We start from the raw sequence: 20,257 nt of genomic DNA on the forward strand, positions 1-20,257 counted from the left end.
AGGATGTCCTTCGGAAAAAGAGTAGGAGTGTAACCCAATCCTGGCCAAAGTAACCCAGTGTCTCTGTCCATCACGGCCTCCTAATCATCCCCATATACTGATTGGCTTCATCACTGTCTCCTCGCCACCAGTAAGCTGGTGTGTGTGTGGTGGGCGTTCTGGCGCAGTATGGCTGCCGTCGCATCATCAGGTGATGCTGCACATTGGTGGTGTTTGAGGAGATTCCCCCTTCCATATGTAAAGCGATTTGAGTACCTAGCAAAGGGTAGTTTTCGCACCGGGTAGTTCTAGGAACGAGCCACCAGGGGGGTTCCCTGAGATCGAATGGTTCCCCTAGGAACATTTTCCTGGTTGTATTCGCAGCACCAGTATGAACTCTGAAGTGACATAAGCCGCACTTGTTGTGACCTTTAATTTGACAACACCAGAGCCTGAGCAAACACTGCTCGCATTCTCCATGTTCAGTGGATTACGATTTGTCTAATAGTCCCGTCTCATTCGTTATTAGATAGAACTGTTATAGGCTACATCAAAAAAGTAGACAGTAATGCACTTTTATTAGCGCATGTCATGTGGTTGATGTCCAGTGTTGCTGAGCAGAAATATATATGTTTCGCTTGGTCCTCTCAGTTGCGTTGGATTTTCTCCTCAGTGTAAAGGTTTAGAGCTCAATCTATCACCGTTTTCTGTTTGTAGAGTTAGTTTCTGAAGTAAATATATAGGCTATAATCTAGGTGCGTTTACACAGCCTTTATAAAAATGGCTTGTGCTTCACATGCATTCGGGCCAATCAGTGTACACTAATGTCACGGTGCAAACACAGCAAAATCCAGGAAATAGTGCTAGGAACAATGAAAAGGTTCCTCTGGTGCGAAAGCCCCTATTCATACTTTTGCATGTGACGTCACAAGTACTGGCTGGCGGGCAAGAACGTCGTTCTCTAGCAACGAAACCCAGTAAACTAATCAAGGATCTTGCCAGGACTTCGCCAGCTTTAATATACAGAAGTTGGTGTTTTGAGGTGTAAATTACATGCCAGATAGTTGTGCGATTGGATGCACTATTATTCAGCATAATCGGGTTAAGAACGTGCATGTAAACGTGCACATTCCCCAAAAGTGAAAGTAGAAACGGACTGATCTTTCAGCATCTGTCACTGCATTAACGCAGCGTTCTCTCAGAGACGACGATGGATATAGCGGTACAGCGACGACTACCTTAATATTTCTCTTGTGGACCTACATTAATGACAGTAAAAAAATTAGAAGAATATTTCTTTTTAAACAAGTTTGAAGCTGCTTTTGATTTTCACAGATGGCAGAGTTGTGCTGTTCGTGAACTAAAGACTGTTTTTAGGCCTATATCATTGTAGTGATATTATTCATATTTAGTAATTGTATTTATTGTTTTTGGTGTTTGTGTCAGTAAACGTTTTGTTAATGTGCCATGGAAACAAATTAGCCTCACTATATAATTGATTGTAGTATTGACCATTTTGTCAGCGTTTGTTGCCCGCCAGGTATCCATGGTAGTCACGTGACTGCAAAGTATGAATAGACAGCGGGTATACTCCCATCCCTCAAAGTTTCAAGTCCTTACTTGGAAATTCTATCAAGTATAATAGGGTTTCAGCATACACACTTGAACCCCAATTAAATCATCCAGTAAGTACATGCTATTGAAATGCCCTTTTGTCCTGTAATAGCCCTATCCCCATAAATTACTTCAGCAAAATGTCCCCCCCCCCCCACATAGGCCAGGAGAAATAGGCTTTTTGTAGTACATATCTGAACAGGAACCATGTAAACTGGATAAATATGTTTAAGTGTAGTATTTGTGCAAGTAAAGACAAAAAACCCAAATATATTACAACATTTATTAACAAAAAAACACCAGAAGTCACATGACATTTCCAGTTATTTTTGGCCATAGCCATATTCTTTTACACTGATGGGGCCGACAGATGCTCTTTCCCAGCGTAGATCTGAGAAACGAATGATTAGTGAGAACTAAAGCCATGTATCACAACAACTAGTTATCAGAGTTAGTCCAAACCTGTGAGCAGTTGATCACTTCCACTTCTGACGCTACAGGTTGTGTCACAGCATCCGCACACCTGGTCAGAGTCATCTGCAGACACCCACCTGACAAACAAACCTCAGTTCAGTTACGCAACTACTTCACCTGTACACTCATCTAGCAGGCGACGTACCCATTAGCAGAGAATGAACAAGCTTTCTGCTCAGAATTTGGTGAGGTTGCTGCGGCAGCCACCTTCAAAACGCATGTGATGTAGACCTGCAGAGACAATGGTTTGTACACCATATCATACAAAGAGTTGAACAACTACAAGACATACATACCAGCCCACTGTCCGCTTGCTGGAACCGGAACGCCTCCAGCTGAAACCCTAGCTTATCACCTCGAGTCCGGGGCATAAAGCGAGACGTGGAGCCTGTGAGCTTGGCATCAACCAGGCACCTGTGCACACAACCCAGTTACAGGGAACACAACCCTTCTGGAAGCTGGGATACATGAGGAAGCACCATGATTTTGCCACACATTGTTGATCCTTGAATAACATTCCTGTCCCAAAATTTAGTCCTAACCATATCCTTAACTTTTCCCTAAAATCAGAGGGCTAATAATAATAATAATAATAATAATGTGAATAACACTGATGTTGAAACACCTTACCCTGGTTCTAAGCCTAAACTTGACAAACTGTTAACTTGTCCCCATAATCTGATTGGTTGATCTGAAAGTTGTTCCAGGATCAACAGAGATCACGTTCACCATAGCAGCTCTTACCCATTATTCTCAATAAAGGAATATCTGGGGACAGAAGCCACATCAGGGACTGCAGTAGCCACGCAGCTGTCCACAAACACACGGACGGGAACATGGCTGTACACACGCACCGATGCTTCGAGATTTATCATGTCACCCAGGAAGTACTGGTTAGAAGGTCTCTCAAATCTCCAGTCATCTGCAAAGAGAGAAAAGTCTTCACACATGATTCACAAGCATACTACAAATCAGTTTGGGCTTCACCAACCAGTCATGAGCTTGAGGGAGAACACAAAGACTTCCTCTGCAACCTTAGTTGAGCCATATGGGATCCAAGTGGGCATTAAGGTATCGCTGCTCACATTATGTGTTCTGTAGAGTTAAACAAGCGTCATCTCTCGCCCGTAAACGGCAGGATTAGAGCATCCGGTGAGCCTGAATTACTCGAATCCTCACCTTGGATAATGACACTCGATACCAACCACCGCACCACTACTCCTGACAATAGGAACACCATATGAAGCCTCTTGTGGGGTGTAGATAATGTTGAACCTGTAGACGAGCTCATCCTCAGTCACCTAAACAGAAAGGTTAATAGAAGACGGTTCAGAATACCTATGATCATCGTCACAACAGAAGCTTACCACTGATGTGCTGCTGCATCCATGCAGTTCAGACTCAAAGATCAGCACTTGAGCAGCAGAATCCTCTCCAGTCGCAGTACAGCCTCCCAGTGTAAACCCAGAGGACAACAGTGGGTGCCCAGTCCCAAAGAAGTCCTTCATCACTTCCACATATACAGAGCTCTCTCCGCACTGAGCCGCCACACTGTTGGCCGGGCCGGGAGAAGGCAACTCAAAGGGAACGTCTGGCGGCTGGGGTTCCTCTGGTAGACTTGGAAATCTCCACGTCAGTTTCTCCACTGGACCCTGCAACAGCTCTTTTAATTGAACACCCATAAGATCTTGAGAAGACTTTCCAAAGTCAGTCCTGACTGGTGTCTGGACAGGCAACGGAGCGGGAAACCTTTGTGGTGCAAATACAGTGTTACTGGGAACCGAAGGCATCCTGGAATCAGCTTGTTGAGAAGCTTGAGCTGATGTTCTAGGCCTAAACTCGCTTGGACTCAAATTATGTGCTGCTCTTGCTCTCCATTGCGCTTCAGAAAGTCCAAGAGCAAGAACAAACACCAATCCAAATCCAACCTGCCAAAACCCCATTATTGCCAAGCTTGTTTCAATGACAACTTAGGGTGATACCATCCAAATATATGCAGATGTAAATCAGAATGGCTCCACCCCTCTCCTGACAAGCATTCTTCTCTGCACCTGCCAATTTACTCAATCAATATGTCACAGGTGAAAGTCATTGATTCTTTATTACAGAATAAAATGAATTAACATATAAGGGCATGTTATTAGTAGCTAAATCAAATGATTGCTTATTTTAAATATCAAAATAAAGGATCAATTCTCTGAAACAGAAACAACCTCAAGTCTTGTTGTGTCTTCCTTTGTTTTATTAATTCAGAAACATGGGGTGCTTCTCATTTCTTATTTGTGCATCCTCGTTTCCTTTCCTCGCTTCCTTTCCTAGCGTCTCAGCTCCTCCCCTGTAGGTTGTGAGGGAAGGACGCAAGGAAAGAAAATGAGGACTGAGGAATCGAATGAAAGCTTTTTTTATACATTGGAATACTTGATCACTCGAGCGTCACTTCATAGCGCCATCAGCAGCGCTCAAAGCATCTGCCCTTATGTTGTTGAAGTTTGTTTAAGAAATTCATAATGAATAATAATAAAGCAAGATACCCTGTTGAAATATGTGTAATGTGTGGTTTATATAAACTGCAAGAGAAAGTATACATTAAAACAGATTGTGATCGATGTGAAGGGGGAGGAGAATGTATACGCGCGTCACGTTTAGTCGATAAAACTCGCTCATGACTCCTCTGAAAGCCTCCTCACTCCTCGATCCCGAACTCCTCACGGTGCAATTAGAGAATTGAGATGTCCTTCAAGATGGCTGAGCTCGATCGGTTTCCGGGTCATAGGATGGAGGACAGAGGAACGAGACGAGGAGGGATATTGAGAAGCACCCATGGCCTTTGCACACTAGTATCCAGAATAATAGAGTTTAGTATGTTTCAGCTTTAGATTATAACATCGAGCAATCTCCACATGAATGCAGGATCATAACAATATTTTATTATAGATTCACTGATATGTTTTCTCCCCATTACAACTGTTATGTTTAGGTTGATCAGTGTTTGTGGATTCATTGTAGACTTCATTCTTTCTTGATCTATTCTGTACCGAAAGACTATAATCTAAACAATCTACTAAAACAATTTAATTTATAATACAAAGTTAAGCTCATTAGAATTAAAAAAATGTTGGGGTTTGAAACATGACATAACACATTAAAACATGCTGGAGAATCTTAAAGAAATATATAGGCCTAGTTAAGTTCACAAATAGTTTATGATATCGGTCACTAAAGCGGATTCTACTATCAGCGGATATATTAGAGATCTTCTGATAGACGTGCTTTCCAACGCTCCAGTGCGTGCCTGTGTACGCGCTCCTACCTGTGTAAGCGCTCGTACCTGTGTAAGCGCTCGTAACTGTGTACGCGCTCGTACCTGTGTCGTACCTGCGCTCGTCAAGGTCTATTTACAACATGTTCTAGAAGTGTTGATCACTGTAACCAATCACAGATATGTTGAGCGCGTGAACACGATGAGTTTAAGAATCCGCTCAACAGCGCTCAAGAGGCAAATGCTGTAGTCGTCACATTTTCAAAATTTTAAAAACCCAAGTCGGAGCCTTGGTTTATTTTCAGGAAGCTGGTAAACACTGAGAGATTTGTTGACAAAAAGAAACTGAAACATATTATGCTATACTGTCAGAAAGGCTGGAAGAAGGATAATGCTAAATAAAAATGCAATTTATACTAGGAGATATTTAACAAAATAACTCGGGAAATGAATTTTACAGTTTTATTATCTTAAAATAACTAATTTGTGGGAGAGGACATACAAAAAGGGAGTCATTTTGATCCACACACTCCACCAGTCGGTGGCGGTAATACACCATTTCGACAATATAATGAAGGTTGGAGAGGAAGAAGAAGAAGAAGAAGAAGAGAGAGCTCGTGTCCGCCAGGCCGCGCTTCTCTGGGGGATTTTTAAAGTATGTATTTTACATGTTTATTTTACCTCTGAACGGTGTTTTCTAATGTGTCTGTGATCTAAATCAGGTATATTCTAATGTAATTGCATTTGCGTTGGTTTTTGTTCTTTATCTTGAGAAGGAGCTTTGGGAGTGTCTCGGGAACGCACGTGGAAGAGTTTTATTAATGTAATATAATAATTGTTTACTCGAATGATTTTGGTGTTTCTGCTGGTTTTATGCGATCTTAGATTTTACATCAATGGTAATTTTCTTCTCTTGATGGTTTTTGTAGTTTGTGTTAGTTTTAAACTCCCCCTGTAGCCAATCATTGTATCCCCTAAAACTCATTTTTGATCACCAAAATGACATATTTAAACGTTATTCTTGAAAACAAAATTTTTCATGCCTTCAAATATCTTGAACGTAACTCGACACCCTTGCCTCATTTAGTGTACGCGGTTTTATGAATATGCAAATGAGCCCCGTTCCATTTACAGTTCCTTTACTCCCATAAACCACATTATTTTTTCAGAATAGGCATTAGACATGTCATTTTTATTGTAATGTTAAGGTCAAGTTTACCACCATTTATTTTGATCTTTTGGAATAAATGAATCATGTGCCTGTGATTGACATTAGTTACTGAAACATCTGCTTTTGCATGATGGTGTGCGTGTGTTTATATATATGTATATATATATATTTTTTTTATTATTGTTGTTTTTCTCTCTCTTACAGTGAGGCTCCTGTAGATCGAGGTGAGATTGACTTCTCTGTGTGTGTGTGTGTGTGTGTGTGTGTGTGTGTGTGTGTGTGTGTGTGTGCGAGCGAATCTTCTCGCCTGTCGGGCCTGTCAGTGGTCAGATCAGGGCTAGCCATTCGCTAGATTAACGGGCCGGTCCGAGACGTGCAGATCCGCTGATGTGCTTCATCTGTTCTCCACCTGCACCGCTGGCCACATCTGTGTTCCTCACACACACACACACACACACACACACACACACACACACACACACACACACACTCCATCAGAGAGCCTCTTTTAGCAGCTGATGTCCGGGTTAGATGTGCAGTGCTGTGGATCTTGACGAACAGAAACACTGTTACTGTATTTACTATAGTAAAGCTGGCTTAAAATCCCTTTCTTTCCCCAGGTCACGACCTCGGGACGAGCATCAGCGAACTGAAGATCTCCGCACACTTCAGCTCATCTGCAGGATTTTAATGCACTTCTACATTTCTTTTTACTTTACAATAAACATGTAAAATCATAGACAAAATCATAACTCAGGGTTCGTACAAGTGCTGTAAGTGCTTGAATTTGACTCTAAAATATAAGTTCTAGAAAACCCTTGAAAACAGCCATATTTATTAAAAAGTACTTGAATTATTGAAAAAATATATGCGAAATTAGTGTTTAATTTGATTAATAAAACAATCTTTTCACGCAAAATGAACTGCAGCCCGTCTGATATAGATATAGAGGCATTTCACACGGCTAGGAGTGTGATATTGCTCATATAAATATCCAAATATATAATACAGCTTTCATTCTTCAGGTTAATCATATATTCAATGAATATAAAATCACTTTGATTAAGAAAGCGATATCTAGATATCTAGTATAGATATCACAAGGAAATGTCATAGTGTCCTTTCAGTGGTTAAAGTTATTAATTTAACATTTTGTTTTATTAGTTTATTTTTATTTATCCATTTGCCCTTTTTAGAATTTGAAAGATAATAAAGATATTATTTAACAAGAGAGATCTCTGATTATAGTCTTTCAAAACCAAAACAGTAGTGCTTAAAGTCCTGGACTTTTGTTCTCCAGCATCTGTACGAACCCTGAAACGGTTATTCTCCTGTTTATTACTGTAAAGCTGCAGTGAAACGGTTATTCTCCTGTTTATTACTGTAAAGCTGCTGTGAAACGGTTATTCTCCTGTTTATTACTGTAAAGCTGCAGTGAAACGGTTATTCTCCTGTTTATTACTGTAAAGCTGCTGTGAAACGGTTATTCTCCTGTTTATTACTGTAAAGCTGCTGTGAAACGGTTATTCTCCTGTTTATTACTGTAAAGCTGCAGTGAAACGGTTATTCTCCTGTTTATTACTGTAAAGCTGCAGTGAAACGGTTATTCTCCTGTTTATTACTGTAAAGCTGCTGTGAAACGGTTATTCTCCTGTTTATTACTGTAAAGCTGCTGTGAAACGGTTATTCTCCTGTTTATTACTGTAAAGCTGCTGTGAAACGGTTATTCTCCTGTTTATTACTGTAAAGCTGCTGTGAAACGGTTATTCTCCTGTTTATTACTGTAAAGCTGCTGTGAAACGGTTATTCTCCTGTTTATTACTGTAAAGCTGCAGTGAAACGGTTATTCTCCTGTTTATTACTGTAAAGCTGCTGTGAAACGGTTATTCTCCTGTTTATTACTGTAAAGCTGCAGTGAAACGGTTATTCTCCTGTTTATTACTGTAAAGCTGCTGTGAAACGGTTATTCTCCTGTTTATTACTGTAAAGCTGCAGTGAAACGGTTATTCTCCTGTTTATTACTGTAAAGCTGCTGTGAAACGGTTATTCTCCTGTTTATTACTGTAAAGCTGTAGTGAAACGGTTATTCTCCTGTTTATTACTGTAAAGCTGCTGTGAAACGGTTATTCTCCTGTTTATTACTGTAAAGCTGCTGTGAAACGGTTATTCTCCTGTTTATTACTGTAAAGCTGCAGTGAAACGGTTATTCTCCTGTTTATTACTGTAAAGCTGCTGTGAAACGGTTATTCTCCTGTTTATTACTGTAAAGCTGCAGTGAAACGGTTATTCTCCTGTTTATTACTGTAAAGCTGCAGTGAAACGGTTATTCTCCTGTTTATTACTGTAAAGCTGCTGTGAAACGGTTATTCTCCTGTTTATTACTGTAAAGCTGCTGTGAAACGGTTATTCTCCTGTTTATTACTGTAAAGCTGCTGTGAAACGGTTATTCTCCTGTTTATTACTGTAAAGCTGCAGTGAAACGGTTATTCTCCTGTTTATTACTGTAAAGCTGCTGTGAAACGGTTATTCTCCTGTTTATTACTGTAAAGCTGCTGTGAAACGGTTATTCTCCTGTTTATTACTGTAAAGCTGCAGTGAAACGGTTATTCTCCTGTTTATTACTGTAAAGCTGCAGTGAAACGGTTATTCTCCTGTTTATTACTGTAAAGCTGCAGTGAAACGGTTATTCTCCTGTTTATTACTGTAAAGCTGCTGTGAAACGGTTATTCTCCTGTTTATTACTGTAAAGCTGCAGTGAAACGGTTATTCTCCTGTTTATTACTGTAAAGCTGCAGTGAAACGGTTATTCTCCTGTTTATTACTGTAAAGCTGCAGTGAAACGGTTATTCTCCTGTTTATTACTGTAAAGCTGCTGTGAAACGGTTATTCTCCTGTTTATTACTGTAAAGCTGCAGTGAAACGGTTATTCTCCTGTTTATTACTGTAAAGCTGCAGTGAAACGGTTATTCTCCTGTTTATTACTGTAAAGCTGCAGTGAAACGGTTATTCTCCTGTTTATTACTGTAAAGCTGCTGTGAAACGGTTATTCTCCTGTTTATTACTGTAAAGCTGCAGTGAAACGGTTATTCTCCTGTTTATTACTGTAAAGCTGCTGTGAAACGGTTATTCTCCTGTTTATTACTGTAAAGCTGCAGTGAAACGGTTATTCTCCTGTTTATTACTGTAAAGCTGCAGTGAAACGGTTATTCTCCTGTTTATTACTGTAAAGCTGCAGTGAAACGGTTATTCTCCTGTTTATTACTGTAAAGCTGCTGTGAAACGGTTATTCTCCTGTTTATTACTGTAAAGCTGCAGTAAAACGGTTATTCTCCTGTTTATTACTGTAAAGCTGCAGTGAAACGGTTATTCTCCTGTTTATTACTGTAAAGCTGCAGTGAAACGGTTATTCTCCTGTTTATTACTGTAAAGCTGCTGTGAAACGGTTATTCTCCTGTTTATTACTGTAAAGCTGCAGTGAAACGGTTATTCTCCTGTTTATTACTGTAAAGCTGCAGTGAAACGGTTATTCTCCTGTTTATTACTGTAAAGCTGCAGTGAAACGGTTATTCTCCTGTTTATTACTGTAAAGCTGCAGTGAAACGGTTATTCTCCTGTTTATTACTGTAAAGCTGCTGTGAAACGGTTATTTTCCTAAAATAAATGCAAGAAAATGCTTTCTCCGGGTCTCCCCTTTATGACAACATTCGGTTTGAGTTTGGATATGTCTAATTATTGTTCATAAAGCCTGTGTCCTATACGCGTGTCTGAAGTCCTGCATTTTCTTTATTGAATCCTCGATAAACAGCGAGTTTCCCTCAGAGACTGAAGTCGGATCACTGAGGTGGATTAGTTTGAAATCATAGTCTTGAATTGTTCTTTAATGTCATGAGGAACTAATATTTTGAGAAATTATTTCTCAGTCTCATTACTGGGCAAAACTGTTTCTCTTTCTGTAACGTGTTTAATTTGCTTCTCTTCAACACCAACGCAACAGCCAAACACAAGCTATCGAACATAAAACAAACTTACAATTATTTTGCACTATTGCCACTTGTTGAGAAATAACTAAAAAAGCAGTAGCCTATAAAAATACATATAGCCTACTAATGCAATCTTTAAAGTTATTTTAAGACGACGCACACAGTTACTTAGTACACATAACATTTTTATAAATAGAAAAGAGGCAGAAAGTTTAAGAACCGCTGATACACAAAAATATCACGCTTCGGTAAATCTTAATAATTACATAGGTGAAAACTATGCCATACTCGGTTATATTTTTTAAATTAAAAAAATGAAATTATGACATATAAAAGTCGATATTATAACAGATAAAAGATATTCGAAATTATGAGTGAAAAATCGAAATGATGCCGTTCTATGTTGTGTGACGCACATCCGATGACGTAACGCGCGCGCAGCCGCAGAAGGAGCCAGAGAGAGAGAGACCTCAGATCACGTGCTTCCTCATATACAGTCCACATAAATCTCCCTCACACACACACACACACACACAATGATCTTAGCGCGCTGTCTGCGGTCTAAAGCTCCTGTCGGGCTCTTCAGAGTCGCAGGGTTGAGCTCGTCTTTACAGCAGAAAGTCACGCGTGAAACAACAACAGACACACAAAAACTCACAATAACAGCAGAAAACACCACAACACACGCTGTTCCTCAGGCCGACACAACACGAGGTGAGGCGCTCAATAACACACAACTCAGGCTCATATTTAACACTAACAGCAAAAGAAATGCATATAAACACGAACTATTTATATATATTCCGTAAAATGCAGTTTGTTTGTTTATGACATTGACAGTTAAGCACATTTCATCTTACAATTCTCATTAATGCAGCGCAAATAATTAATGTCAGTGTTGAAATATGGAGGGTCTTAAAATAGGTTCAATTTTTATGCAAATTATATATATATATATATATTCTGTTAATTTTGTGGTGAAACTAAGCCTATTTAAAGATTGTTAGGCTACACATTACATGTACTGTAACTGTAGTAATAATAAATTATGCATAATTACATGCAATTAAAGGGACTGTTCACCCAAAAAGTCATGTTCCAAACTTGTATGAGTTTCTTTCTTTTGTCGAACACAAAGTAAGATATTTTGAAGAATGTGCGTCACCAGACAGTTGTTGGACCCCATTGACTTCCACAGTGTTTTTGTGAAGAGTTGCTGTAAAGCTCTGTTGTGTTGTTGTGTGTATGTTGTGTGTTAAGGGTTTGACGTGGGTCTGCTGGTGTCGGTCCTGAGACAGGAGAATGCTTCAGACATCTGTGTCATCAGGGTCTCACCTGAGCTCAGGTACACCGATCACATGATCATCGTGAGCGGATCTTCCCCGCGACACCTCAGCGCCATGGCAGAGTGTGTGCTCAAATCGGTAAAGACACGCGCACTGGCAGGGCTATGATAAAACTAGCGGAAACGCAAACTGAATTGAGATCTATGGAAGCTTGTTTTCACCTGAGAATAAAATAAAGGTAATTGTGAGATATTGGGAATCGCGGGGGAAAAGTCAGAATTCCAATTCATAAACTGGGAATTAAAAGTTCTACAATCAGATTCGCAAGAAAAATTTAAAAATTCCGATTTATAAACTAGGAATTGCGAGAAATAAAGTCAGAATTCCAATTTATAAACTGAAATTTGGTAGATATAAAGTCCGAATTGCAAGAAGAAATCCAGAATTGCGAGTTCTAAATTAAGAATGACGAGAAATACAGTAGGAATTGCGAGTTAAAAAATGGGAATTGCAAGAAAAAAGTCAGAATTATTATTCATAAATTGGTAATTAAAAGTACTACAATCAGAATTGCAAGAAAAAAGTCAGAATTTCAATAATAAAATGGGAATTGCGGAAAAAAGTCAGAATTGCGAGTTAAAAATTAAGAATTACGAGAAAAAAGTCAGAATTCCGATTAATAAACTGGGAATTGTGTCAAATAAAGTCAGAATTTCGTAGTATAAACTGGGAATTGCAAGAAATATTGTGAGAAAGTCGGAGTTACCTCTTTTATTGTTTATTACAGGCAGAAACGCTTCCATAGATCCGGATGAAACCGAGTGTGTGTCCAGTGGGATGTGTCCGGTTTGATCCGGCTGAAGACACTCGTATGTTCTCTTATACTCTAAAAACTCTTTCTATTCGCAGTTTAAGTTCCTGCGTAAGAACGAGGAGCGGCACGTTCGGCTGGAGGGCAGAGACTGCGACGACTGGAAGTGCATCGACTTCGGTTCGTAGCGGCTGCGATTGTGTGTGTGTGTGTGTGTGTGTGTGTGTGTGTGTGTGTGAGAGACTGACCGTGTTCTGTCCCGCAGGATCCATGGTGCTTCACCTCATGCTGTCGGACACCAGAGACACGTATGAGCTGGAGAAGCTCTGGACACTGCGCTCGCATGACGAACAGCTCCAGCGCATCCCGCAACACACACTCCCCGCAGACTACATCCTGGACATGCACAACTGATCCCGCAACACACACTCCCCGCAGACTACATCCTGGACATGCACAACTGATCCCGCAACACACACTCCCCGCAGACTACATCCTGGACATGCACAACTGATCCCACAACACACACTCCCCGCAGACTACATCCTGGACATGCACAACTGATCCCGCAACACACACTCCCCGCAGACTACATCCTGGACATGCACAACTGATCCCGCAACACACACTTCATCTATGGGAGAACAGCTTTAGGAAATGTAAATACTGTCAGAAAATCATGGGAAATATCCAGTTTTGAGCTGCTAACTTTGAATAAAAGGATTTAATTCACAAATATTGTGTGTCAAATATAAATGTGTGTTAATAACTTCTGCTTGATGAATCAAAGATGCACATGGTATAACTATGATAACACTAATAATAACTATAAGGAAGAGTATAATTTTAACCTAAACAAAAACTAACAATAACGATAACAAAGTAACTATAACTATTATAACAATAACTATGACAATGATAACGATACGAATGATAACTAACAATAACATGCGATATTGTTCCATTTATTATGTGTTTGCAGCAGTTTCTGCGTCTGTGCCTTTAAATGCTCGAGTTCATTAACCGTCTCGGGCTCTTCAAAAAAAATTTTTTTTTTAACTTGATTGGAATGGTACGAAACTTGGTAAAGGTTTTGGCACTTGCAATGTGAACACAAAAAAATAATGCACATGATTGGAACAGGTTTAATGGTCCTGTATAAAATAGTCCCACTTGTGCTCCTCGCGGTCAGGAATATCGCAGTGGAAATGAATAAGAGTTTCCTCTAGTGGAAGCGTTTGGAACTGCGGCCGAACAACATCTCACTGAATGCTCATTTACTGAGATATCAAGCTCACATTCTGAACACAACTTGTTTAGATTATGGCTTTGGTTTTCATGCAGTTTTAGAGTAAAACATGTTTTTGATAATGTAGATTTCATATAAAAATTGAAGATAGTATTTTTGTGCATTTTTAATAACAATAATAATCTGCCAAGTGTTTGAAAAGAGATCAAACTTCAGTGTTTGGAAGTTTTCCTCTCTGTCCTGCAGTTTCCACGCCCCATTTTTCTTTGCCACTCCCCTGCCATTCAGCCCTTAGTTCAGTCCTGGCAGCACACGAATCCTGCTGACCATAGTCAGTTCCCTGCCACTTGTCAAGTCCCAGTCTCACATAACCCCTTGCTCCCAGCCTACATGTCGTCACCTCAAATTTCGCCTAGAGCTATGACCCCCTCTGCCCAGCCAGCATACCAGCCTCGCAATGTGCAGCCTCACCACCTTACTTCTGTAGCCCCAGCAAGCCATTTAGCTCCCCCTTCAGGCCGACTGCAGTCATATAGCAAGATAGAGGGTCTCTCATGCCCTGATCTTACAAGAGAGGATGAAAGCCAGTATATGATGTTGAAGATGGCCCTATCCAACTTGTTGGATCCAGGAGAGTTTGAGCAGTATAAATATCACATCTTACTGGATCACTTAAAAGTAGATCAGGTTAAGCGGCTTGCTTTAGCTTATTTTTATGCCCAAGATCCCTATACTCAAGCTATTCGGGCCCTAGAGGAGTGTTATGGCCAACCCAGACAGCTTGCTCTGAGAGAGCTCCAGGCTATAATGGAGATGCCTGCTATCCGGATAGGTGATGGTAGAGCCCTAGATCAGTTTTCCCTTAGAGTACAGGCCTTAGTGGGTCTCCTCCAGCCCATGGGCCGTGAAGGTCTATCCGAGCTTACCTGTGGCTCACATGTCGAGGGGCTTTTAGAGAAACTACCCAGTGACCATTTTTTTCAGTTTAAGTGAAGCATGATTTTGAGCGGACCAGGTCCCCTTTCCTATAACCTCCAAGATTTCTCCTCCTGGCTGCAACAGGAAACCCGCTGCCAGGCCAGAAGGGAGAGAACCCTTCAGCCTGTCCGACCAAGGCCACCACCCTCTCACCCATTCCGAGCTACAGCTATACTTCATGGTAGCAAGACTTCGCAAATGACCTCCCCTAAAGTCCAGATAGCACCTCCTAGGGCCAGTCAGTTCCTCCCCCACACCACATCCATACGCTGTCCAGTGTGTGCTTACTGTAACTCCCCTGAACATCATTTCAGTAAATGTGATGACTTCCTCCAGCTCACTGAAGATCAGAAAACTAGTTGGATCAAAGGACAGAAACGCTGCTGGCAGTGTGCACGAGACCACTTTGCAAATCAGTGTGATCTGAAGGGACGCTGCAACCAATGTAATGGGAAACATCTGCAGGTCCTATGCAACATCAACCAGAGGCAAGTGCAGAATTTCTTCCTAGACCATCCTAGCGATTGCAATAAGGTGCTGCTGAAGGTAGGTGAAGTGACCCTACGTAATTGGAACAAGTCCCTAGACACGTATGCCATATTGGATGATGGGTCAGAACGTACGATCCTCCTGCATCCTGCCGCCCAGAAACTCCGGTTGGTAGGAGAGTCTGAGAGCTTGAAGCTGAGGACGGTGAGACAGGATGTCCAGACTCTAAACGGTGCCGCCGTGTCCTTCACCCTCATTCCAAAGGCCCATCCAGAGAAATCCTATGGCATCAGGCATGCCTTCACTGCTGATCAGCTTTCCTTATCTGAACATTCTCTTCCTGTGAAATCCCTCCAGCGGCGCTACACTCATCTCCGGCAGATTCCCTTGAAGCAGTATGATAACGTAAGCCCCCTTCTACTCATAGGAGCTGATCATACCCACCTTATCACTCCAACACTGCCTGTAAAGTTAGGGCCCCCCAGAGCCCCTGTAGCAATCAAAACCCGTCTCGGCTGGACGTTACAGGGCCCTGCTAGAGATATTGTTAGCTCTCGCTCCACCAAGTGTCACTATATCTCCTTTAAATGCCCACCTGATGACATCAACCACAATGTGCAAAAACTGTGGCAGCTGGACACAGTACCTCCGAGAAACACAAAATTGGTTGTACGCTCTAAACAGGACCAAGATGCAATTCACCAGCTGGAGACTCAAACCCTCCGAATTCCTGTTGATGACGTCCTACGGTATGCTACACCTCTCCTCCGAGTAGATCCCTGGCCTCCCCTAAAGGCCCCTAAGGAAGCAGTTATGTCCCGTCTTCGCAGCTGTGAGAGGCGACTGCTCCAAAACCGGAGCACACCAGCACACCATTCAGGCGGAGACCTATACCAGAGAGATTCAGAAGTTAGTGGATGCTGGGTATGTCAGGAAGTTAACCTTATCTGAAGTAGCAGATGCTCCTGAGTCTTGGTACATACCTCATCACATTGTGCGTCATAATGGAAAGGACCGTATTGTATTTGATTGTTCTTTCTCCTATCAGAATCAATGCCTGAATTCACAATTGTTCCCTGGTCCAACCCTTGGGCCTTCCCTCCTTAGAGTTCTCCTCCGTTTCAGGCAACATAAGATTGCCATCAGTGGAGACGTTAAGTCCATGTTCCACCAGGTGCGCCTGCTACCCCGAGATAAATCCCTCCTGCGCTTCCTCTGGCGTGACCTAGACAGTAGATCCCCTACAACTGTATATGAATGGCAAGTCATCCCATTTGGCACCACCACCAGCCCATGTTGTGCCATTTACGCCCTCCAGAGGATCGCCAAGGATGCACAGGTAGATGAGCGCGTTACCTATTCCATACAGAATTGTTTCTATGTGGATAACTGCCTTCAAAGTCTCCCCACACCGGAGGAAGCTAAGGACCTCCTTTACTGCATGCGGGCAACCCTTTCCTCTGGTGGCTTTGAGATTAGACAATGGGCTAGTAATCACCCCAAAGTCATCTGTGATCTCCCTCCCGAGGCTAGGTCAGACCAGCCGGAGCTCTGGCTGTCACACCATCCTTCCCTTGATCCCATGGAATCTACTCTAGGCCTCCACTGGAATTGCCATACGGACACCCTGAAATACAAGCATAGAGCCATTGAAGCTGCTACTCCAACCATGCGTCACATCTACAGAGTTCTTGCAAGCCAGTACGATCCTCTTGGCTACATCCTCCCCTACACAACAAGAGCCAAGATCATTGTCCAGCATCTGTGGGCAAAGGCAAGAGAATGGGATGACCCAAACCTTCCCCACAACATCCTAGAAGCCTGGCTTTCCTGGGAAGGAGAGCTCCCTAATCTCTCCTCAATAGTACTGCCCCGTTGTCTTATCCGTTGGACAGTAGATACCCACTCAGCCATCCAAGACCTGCATATCTTCTGTGATGCGTCAGCAGTCTTATGACGCAGTCGCCTACATGCGCACTGAAGATGATCAACAGGTGAATGTGTCCTTCCTAATGGCGAGGTCCTGTGTTGCGCCCAAAAAACAACTATCTATCCCTCGACTTGAACTGTGCGCAGCCCTCATTGGAGCTCAACTGTTCAACCTCCTCCAAACAGAGCTCACTCTTAACATCAGACAGGCTACTTTATGGAGTAACTCTACCACCGCCCCCAATTACTTTCAGAATCATGCCGCTATAAGATCTTTGTTGGAACTAGGGTGGCTGAAATCCAGGAACTAACCAAAAGCCAGGAATGGCGCTATGTGGATTCCCAGAACAACCCAGCTGACGATCTGACTAGAGGGAAGCAGCTGTCTGATCTAAGTAAGCCTTGCAGGTGGAACCAAGGACCTGCCTTCCTCCTGCAACCCCCTGACCTGTAGCCAACTAACCTCATAATAGATCAGACCGAAGATCCTGTAGAGCTACGTAAGCCCAGTTTCTGTGGTGCCATATTTCTTGGCCAAATTCCCTCCATCTCTGACCCTACCCAGTTCACCACCTTTCAGGATCTCCTTGACTCTACCGCTGCCTCCCATCATGGGGTGGCAGAGCCTCCTACAACACCATCGGCAGAAACCTACCTTGATACAGAGATTGCCATCCTAAGACAGACCCAGCTGGATTCCTTTGGAAATGATCTGGCATACCTGCAGACTCACAAACCCCTTCCACATTCCAGTCGTCTTCTCTCCCTTGCTCCGGAACTAGATCCAGTGTCAGGTCTCATTCGAGTAGGTGGAAGGTTACGACAAAGCAGTGATCTGCCCCCTGATTCCATGCATCCAGTTGTCCTCGACCCTGCCCATCCGATCACAAAACTTAAAATTAAAGATTGTGATGACCACCTACATCATTCTGGTCCTGAGAGGCAATTCGCTGAGCTGAGGAGGCGATTCTGGATCCTGAGGGGTCGTGAGGCTGTCAGAAAACATCAGCAAAGGTGTGCTAAGGTGGCTAAAGTCTCTCTCACGGAGACTTCAGATGCCCCAACGCCTGTGAAGAGACGACTCGACGCCTGTGAAGAGACGACTCAAAGCCGGCGATATGTTATGCCATAAATTAATACTTGATTAACTAACTGTATTTTTCTATGTACATTTCCGAAATGCAATTTCTGTAAAGCTGCTTTGAGACAATGTGTATTGTGAAAAGCGCTATACAAATAAATTTGAATTGAATTGAATTGAATTGAATTGCTAAGTGCCAGCAGTCCCGTGCCAAGCCTCTTAATGCCCAAATGGCGGATCTTCCTCCTGCTCGCCTTCGCCTCCGCAAACGTCTCTTCTATTCTACCGGGATAGATTATTTCGGGCCCTACACTGTGAAAGTTGGACGGCGGGTTGAGAAAAGAGGTACCAACTTCATCGGAGGCAACAGAGAGCTACAGGAAGTCTACCAATCCCTGACCCCTGACCTCCAAGCAGTGCTGGCCAAACAGAGGATCTCATTCAAGTTCAACCCCCCACACGCACCCCACTTCGGCGGGACGTGGGGGTGTGAAATATGTTCCATCAAGATTGCCCTGCAGGGTTGCAGATGTCCAGGTGGGGGACAAACAGTACACAAGACCCGTTGCCCGCCTCATCCCACTCCCTCCCCTACCTGAACCCCCATGACCTTCCACTCAAGCAAATTTGCAAGGCAAATTTGGGGGCGGCTGTTTGGAAGTTTTCCTCTCTGTCCTGCAGTTGCCACGCCCCATTTTTCTTTGCCACTCAGTTGGTTATTGAACCATGTAAGTTACATAATGAGAATGTGCACAAACCTTGCATTCCTTTCTGTCTGTTTAAATGTACTGTTAGATTGAACAGTTTATATTGCTCATGTGACTGTGCTAGTGGTAGTAATATGTGCAATTGACCCTTCGCAGGGAGCTTGATTGACAGGTGATCTGACCAATCATACTTCGCCATCCGCCATTTTGTCTGACAAAGCAGTCAGGAGCGTTAGTAGATTAACATGGGAGGATTTGAACTTGAAAAACTGAATATACTGACGCCTTTCCGCGGTTAAAACAACATTCCTTCTTATGTTCATTCATGTTTATTTGATGCTATAAATGAACTGGAAGGAAGAGATGATCGGTTCACGAGCAGCTTTAACTGAGGCTCTACAGCGATCTGTCACGACACATTAAAGAGCCACAAAACGGTATTTATTGTTTAAATATCTTTTTAAAAATTAGCAAATTTGAAAGGTTTGGAAGGAAGTCTTTGTTTAATATGTTTAATATCAAAAGTAACCGAAAAGTAACCTGGTCTGTCAGCGTATTGTCAGTCTCCTCTCTGATCCGCAATGTATTTTTCACTGCGTGAGAGCGGCGTAGCTTGTCGGACATAGCGACAGTAACTAAGGTGGGCGGATCTTTGCGAAGGGTCAATTGAGTATTTATAGGCATTATCAGCTCATTAAGTACAGGGCAGAGGGAATTTATGTATTGACTTTGTTTGCTAGACTATCTAGCTAATATCCTGCATTCTAAGCTCTTGTACAAATGTTTGATTGTCATTCAAATGGATTGTGGCCTTGTATTGTGGCATTATGTAGCTAATTGTATCCCATATCCTTTCCCTTTTAGAAACCACACACACACACACACACACACACACACACACACACACACACACACACACACATATACAAACATACCTAATAAAGAAAGAGGCCAGCCATCTACACAGCCCTCTCAAACCTCCTTTTCATTCAGTCTGAGCTCTAAAGCATTGAAGAGTTACCAGTTTAAGCTGGAGATTTATGCTCAAAAAGTGAATAAATGTATTATAAATTGAGCGTAAATATAATGCAAGTACCATAAAATCCCCACAAAGTATTAAATAAAAAACGAAAATATAGTAAATTCCTTTCATTGAAATAAAAAAAGAAATTGGGTAATTTTTGAACGCCACGCGAGGCGCACCAGAGGGTTAAAGCAGGATGGATTCTGATTGGCTGTCAATGTTTTTA

The 20,257-nt window shown here is 42.2% G+C and overlaps 2 protein-coding genes across 2 annotated transcripts; one reads left to right on the forward strand and one right to left on the reverse strand.

The window, feature by feature from the left end:
* Window positions 1–1,883: 1,883 nt before the first annotated feature.
* LOC143740632 (zona pellucida sperm-binding protein 3-like) lies at window positions 1,884–4,026 on the reverse strand. The gene is made up of 8 exons (XM_077232623.1): window positions 3,435–4,026; window positions 3,247–3,368; window positions 3,059–3,162; window positions 2,812–2,989; window positions 2,364–2,481; window positions 2,213–2,298; window positions 2,056–2,144; window positions 1,884–1,984 (listed from the first exon to the last, which is right to left on the reverse strand). Exons 1-8 carry the CDS (start codon window positions 4,008–4,010, stop codon window positions 1,917–1,919), a joined length of 1,341 nt encoding a protein of 446 aa, XP_077088738.1. The 5' UTR covers window positions 4,011–4,026; the 3' UTR covers window positions 1,884–1,916.
* A 6,901-nt stretch (window positions 4,027–10,927) lies between these two features.
* On the forward strand, window positions 10,928–13,310 carry malsu1 (mitochondrial assembly of ribosomal large subunit 1). The gene is made up of 4 exons (XM_077232613.1): window positions 10,928–11,191; window positions 11,738–11,901; window positions 12,673–12,754; window positions 12,840–13,310. The coding sequence occupies exons 1-4, from the start codon at window positions 11,014–11,016 to the stop codon at window positions 12,986–12,988; spliced, it is 573 nt and encodes a 190-aa protein (XP_077088728.1). The 5' UTR covers window positions 10,928–11,013; the 3' UTR covers window positions 12,989–13,310.
* The last annotated feature ends 6,947 nt before the right edge of the window (window positions 13,311–20,257 follow it).

Source organism: Siphateles boraxobius, unplaced genomic scaffold, assembly GCF_051911475.1.
Source record: "Siphateles boraxobius isolate OS27281-9 unplaced genomic scaffold, OSU_SipBor_1 178, whole genome shotgun sequence".
NCBI lineage: Eukaryota > Metazoa > Chordata > Actinopteri > Cypriniformes > Leuciscidae > Siphateles > Siphateles boraxobius.